General features: G+C 45.3%; 1 protein-coding gene across 1 annotated transcript; it reads right to left on the bottom strand.

Moving 5' to 3' along the window:
* Positions 1 to 2,459: 2,459 nt before the first annotated feature.
* Positions 2,460 to 5,757, bottom strand: LOC135209786 (twist-related protein 1-like). The gene is made up of 2 exons (XM_064242566.1): positions 5,553 to 5,757; positions 2,460 to 2,782 (listed from the first exon to the last, which is right to left on the bottom strand). The coding sequence occupies exons 1-2, from the start codon at positions 5,755 to 5,757 to the stop codon at positions 2,460 to 2,462; spliced, it is 528 nt and encodes a 175-aa protein (XP_064098636.1).
* Between the last annotated feature and the right edge of the window lie 423 nt (positions 5,758 to 6,180).

The raw sequence follows: 6,180 nt of genomic DNA, 5'->3' as shown, positions 1-6,180 counted from the left end.
TATGTATACATACATACATACATACATACCATATATTATATTATATATATATATATAGTATAGATATATATATATATATATATGTATATATATATATATATATATATATATATATATATATATATATATATATATAGTATATATATATATATATATATATATATATATATATATATAATATATATATCTATGATATATATATATATATAGTATATATATATATATATATATATATAGTCGTCAAACGAATTAGAGGGTGACTGATAAAGCTGAGATTTTTTTTTTTATGTTTTAGCCAGTTGCCTTTCCATGTTTTCTTTTTATGTTCTTCTTGTGCAGGTGCCTACGGCATTATGTATTTCTTTGTACGCCCTGAATGCTGTTAATAGTGAACTCTAACTTATTTCTCCTGGAAAGGATTTAACAATGGTAGTTGATGACTCATTCCATACTTGGATCCATCCATGAATTTTGCGAGGTGAAATTAAACTATGTAATATTTAACTTTCCAAACAATCCACTGCATATCAAAAAGGCAGCTGTGAGTTGCCTAAACTAACGATAAAATAACCTAACATATCGTTTGTCCTTTGTAAAACAGCCCGACAAACAAAAGCGACCAATGTTACATTGAATGTTTTGCGTGCTATTGTAAATTCAGGCATTTAAGCGACCCTGTAAACGTCACTCACAGAGCATGGGGAAGATAGTGTTACTTTAATGTTTCTCTTTTTTTCCGCACCAGTATTCAATCATTGGATGCTGTGTCGTTTGCTGTTTTCTTAGATCCATGTTTCTTGAGATGAACAGCGCTATGTTGATGCGCAGGATATCAGATCGCGCGCATGATGTCTTTTGCTTTATAAGTCGTAAAAGTAAAAGTCTTCTTTGTTTCTCGGGCTCGTCTTTTTTTTTTGTCATTGATTAACGACGACGTTTGAGCTTCTATGAATAAAAACGTTCTGGTATTTTGCGTATTGTAACGTTTTTTCTGATACGATTTTATCACCATCTTTCGTTCAGGAGAGCATATAGCGATAGAAGATATCACCCAAAAAGCTTAAAATAATATCTCATTCGCAAATGAAAATATTGATAATGAATCGATTCATCTAATAGCCAATGCAAGTAATTTGCTCACTGTCCCTTATGTAAGTATTTAATTCTCACAGGAATTAGCTATAATTTAAAGGCGTTAATAATTTTATCGGCGAATTCCAATCATGCAATTTTGTTTTCCCCAGATTTTCGGGATCAACTGTTTATCCATTTTTAATTGCTGCATTTCCCTCTGACATCAGCACCAATATGCAGTCAATGCACCCTTGCATTTTAATACATCTTTAAATATTGATTAATTTATTTTTTCCTTTTTAATAAGAGAGATCTCTGTATTTCCTTTCACAGTCTCTTCCGTAAAGAGCACTGAAGCCATATTCTTTGGAAGCTTGAATTCAAGTTAATATATATATATATATATATATATATATATATATATATATATATATATATATATATATATATATATATATATATAATATATATATATATATATATATATATGAATAATTATCACATCGAACCGTGATCCATTTATATATCAATTCAAGCTACAAAGTCCTTTAATATCTAAATTCACTTTACCTCCCAAATGATATATTTTCATATATGTTACCGAAGGGAAATTTTTAGTTGATAATAGAATATCGTCCCCCCATGGGATCGAACACCGTCCAGTGGACGGGGACGAAATCAGGACAGTCAGTGACGCTATCCAATCAGCCAACAATAGATATAAGTTCATATCGATTCTGTCTCATAAAAGTTTTTATTTGGTAGATCTAGGGTACTATTCCGCGGCGGGCCTAGACTATGGCAGTTGCGGTTTTTCTATGCAGTTTTATCTCCTGAACAAGAATTTTAAGTAATATTTATTCGGACGACTGTAATTAACCCCCAGGGGCCTGTACTAAACACGGCGAGATACATTGGACGCCCCAATCCCTAGTGGATGTCGTATCCGCGGTTACGTTCCTTGCAGTCCGTGCGGAGCTATTCTGTAGAATTACCTTTTATATCAATAAACGCTACTTTAAACGCCATCGATTTAATCTTATTTGAATTCATAAGTATTCAACACTTTTCAATTCAAGCTATCTTAACGCTATCCAATTTAAGCTAAATAAATGGACGTTTGCTTCCATATTACTCCTTATCGATTCATCAACAGCACGATTGGTGTGTCCGTTGTCGACGAGGACCTGGCCGGCCCGCTCCAACTCACTGTGTGTCATTCCAGGTGGAGCAGTGTGAGAGGGCCCTCCTGACAAAGGCGCTGATGGTGGAGCGCTTATATTCTCAGGTCACTCAATTTCACCGTTCATGCACATTCCCAGGCTCGTCGGCTTCATGTACACCCCTTCGTGCTGAATCCGGAAATCTTGCTGTTGGCAAGGACGTCAATGGAATGGAGGCGGGCGGTCTTGGTAATGTTCTATCGTGAACGTGAGGCAGCTGTGGTCGTGGAATGCACATCGCAGCTGCTCTATCTCATCCTGGGAGTCGGCGCAGGCGAAGGTATCATCAATGTATCGCACGTACATCCTTAGTTTGCTGGAATTCTGGAAGACCCTCTCTTCGACGGTACCCATATCGAAATTGGTAAAAAGGACTCTAAAGGGAGATCCCATTGCCACGTCGTCTATCTGGGTGTACCTGTAGTTGCGGTGATCAGCAAAGGGGGCTTTCTTGGTACTGATTTCCAACAGGGATGAAGGGCATGCTATGGGATGTTCAAGGATGGAGTGTTGGGGTCCCTATAAACTCGGTTTGCTATGTTTCGGCATAGCCCATTTGGCGCTGCCGTTTCGGCTTGGCCGATTCGGCGTCAGAAAAAAAACAATAATAGCACTATTCGGCGCAAGGTATATAGAATGCTCTCCCTTATTCTATATACCTTGATTCGGCGTAGCCGTTAGGCGTCAGATTGTTTCGACGTCTTTGTTCGACTAATTTTTCTAGAAATGCAACACGTCCCTTTCTGAACTTTATTCAGAAAAATAAAACTGTACAAATTTTTAATTAAATTAACCCCTAAAACGCCGACTTGGACGGATTAAGTCCCGAGATTAAATTGTCGTCGGTTGCCGACTGGACGTATTTACGTCGAGATAAATTGTCTTGTCGGGTGCCGACTGGAGTATTTTACGTTCGACATACAAAAGTTTTTTTAAAATTGCGAGGAAAAATACTTATAGGCCTACCAGCCTAAAACTTTTGAATCACGCGCCTTGGGGAATGCTGGGAGTCCACGGATCAAGGCCTTGTTTTGTTTTGAAGCGTGACCCAGGTGCGCATGCGCGATATCCCTTCTTCTCGCTCCAGCCAGCATCAGTAGCGCACCATCCGAGAGCGATCTTTCGTGAAAAGCGTGTTTTTCTGGACTTGTGCGAGACTTTGAGCATTTGTATTGCTACAAGACATTCCTAGATATGTCTCAACGACGTGTGAACCGTGAAAGGCGCGTTTTACCCGTCGGAAGGGATCGTGTAAGGCGAGTTTTGGACATGGATGCTGGCGAGGGGCCAAGCACCCAGCATGACCGCGCCTCAAGGCCGTTCTGTGCGGCCACGTGTGGCTGAAAGTGTTTCGGGAACACATCGTTTGCCTTTGGTTACCCCTAGAAAGCATGTGGGCGTCCTTAGGGGCATTCGTAGGCATTTGGGAGGGGGCCTCCAACCAAGGGACAATAGACGAATATCTTTCGGAGCTGATCGGGAACATGTCGCAAGTCCTCATTTTGATGGCGGATGGTCATCGAGTGATGAGGACATCAGTCCCGATGAAAGTGAGGATGAATATTTGCCCCAATGTCCGTTTGAGGCTCACATCCCGAAATGAGCTCGAATTCAGTGCATACGAGGGGGAATGAAGGCGGGGGGAGGGGGAGGGGAGGGGGAGGGTGGGGATACGGGCTCAAGTTTTATCGCAGAGGACGATACAGAAAGTGAGGGCCTAAGTGAGGGTGATGGGCCAACGGGGGGGGGGGGGGGGGGGTAGTGTGCATCGTGCCCGCACCCGTGCGCCCGAGCAGCGCGCGAACGGGCACGTAGAAAGGTCGGACTAGTCGCGCCAGCCAAGGTGAAGGTCGGTCGGCGGGAGAGTGACGAGGGGTGGACGGAGGACCCCACCCCTCCTAACATGCACCCCTTCACGGCAACCCCTGGGATGACCGTACCAGTACCCCCTGATTGTTTTGGGATTCATCCAGCTTTTCCTGACGCGGGAATTGCTGGAATACCTGGTACACGAGACGGTGGACTACGCTCGGTAACTGCCGATTATTGAGCTGAAGACGACCTTGTCGTATTACTGGCGGGGGGTTGCAACCTCATTGACATAGGCACATTTTTTGGGGCTCCTACATTTATTTTGGTTTGACACCTGCTATCGACGTCAGGCAATATTGGGAAGGAAGAGAAGTTATTTTTTATGTATGCCCGAATGTGCCTGGCGTTATGTCCCGTGATAATTTCCTGGCGATGGACAGGTACTTCAACGCCTTCAACCGAAGGGCCATACCCCGGAATAACAGTGATCGCCTCATTTTAGTGCGTACAGTGTTGGATTATATCCGTGAGCGGTGTGTAGTATCTCGTGATTCCTGGAAAGAACCTGTCTTTGGATGAGGGGATGATGCCTTACAAAGGACGTCTTAGTTAAAAGTGTAAATATAACCCCAAGAAGCCAAAGAAATATGGTGTGAAATTCTTTCTCATTACCGAGGCCAACACTGGATACGTTGTGGACTTTTCAGTGTATACCGGGGTATTCTCCACGCTGCGTGACACTGTATTCAACCTTGTGGGACGTTTCCGTAACCAGGGATATCACCTGTTTATGGATAATTATTATAACTCGGTATCCCTGGCCCAGGAACTGTATGAAGCAGGTGTTCACGTCAGTGGTACCCTTCGGTTGGTGCGTGGGGCCCCGAATGTCCTCAAGAGGTTCGCTAGTCATCCGCAACACCTGGCAAGAGGAGAGACAGAGTGGCGGCGGAAGGGCGCTGTCTTCGTCATCTGTTGGAAGGGTGTCCGACTCGTCCCCATGATTACGACGAGTCATGAACCCATCCAAGAAGAGATCGTACAGCGGAAGAAGACACGTCGACAGGGCCGAGTTGTGTTTGAGGAGTTTCGTACCGAGCGGCTTACTGTCATTGGGCACTACAACAGGCACATGGGAGGAGTTGATCTCTTTGATCAGCTCATCCAGTTCTATCCCTTCGCCAGGAGAACCAGAAGGTGGACACAGAAGCTCCTCAAATACATCCTTCAGTTGGCCCTCCAAAATGGCTACATACTGTACTGTGGGTACCGCGGTGACAATCTTCCGAGGTTGACCCACGTACAGTTCCTAGAGGTAGCCGGGAATGCCCTCATCAACTTCGATCCCGATGAGTGGCCTTCCATAACTGACCCCCTGCCCCGAGCTGCAGATCTGCCCCTAGAGGAAAGGGCAGATAGGAGGGCCAACTTCGCTCGACCTGCCGCCGCCCCTGCTGCCGCCGTCCCTGCTGACGACGCCCCTGCTGACGACGCCCCCTGCTGAGAGCCCCTGACCGCCCCTGCTGCCGCCACCCCTGCTGCCGCCGCCCCTGCTGCCGCCGCCCCTGCTGACGACGCCCCTGCTGTCGCCGCCCCTGCTGACGGACGCTGCTGATGACGACGCCCCTCTTGCTGCCGGCCCCGCCATCACCGCTTCTCGTCGGTAGTGGACCCTGCGTGTCGGCTGCAGCCAGGGGAACACATACTGGAGGCCTTAGAAGGGCGAAGGCAGAAACGGTGCCGGGTGTGCCATATGAATGGCAGAAGGAGAGACACCCGGTTCTTCTGTCGTCTCTGCAAAGTTGCTCTTTGCAGGATAGGGGGAGTGTGACCGAAAGTATCACACTAAGGTCATGTATTGGAGCGCGCCCCCTAAACCGACAGCGGAGGGCGCACGGGCCGCCGGGTCCATCAGCAGTAAGGGCGCGCGTCTCCCTCCTCCACCTGTACCTCGTCATGTCGAGTGGAAAAAAATGCAAGAACTCTTCAATGGAGGAGGAGAAAACAAGAATAGAACGAAGAGTCAGATTACGAGTGAGTATTCTGCATTTATTTTATATTTAGTTTTATA

This window comes from Macrobrachium nipponense, chromosome 38, assembly GCF_015104395.2.
Source record: "Macrobrachium nipponense isolate FS-2020 chromosome 38, ASM1510439v2, whole genome shotgun sequence".
NCBI classification, from domain to species: domain Eukaryota; kingdom Metazoa; phylum Arthropoda; class Malacostraca; order Decapoda; family Palaemonidae; genus Macrobrachium; species Macrobrachium nipponense.
The sequence above is the reverse complement of the archived record's forward strand: the minus strand, read 5'-3'. Positions and strand labels throughout refer to the sequence as shown.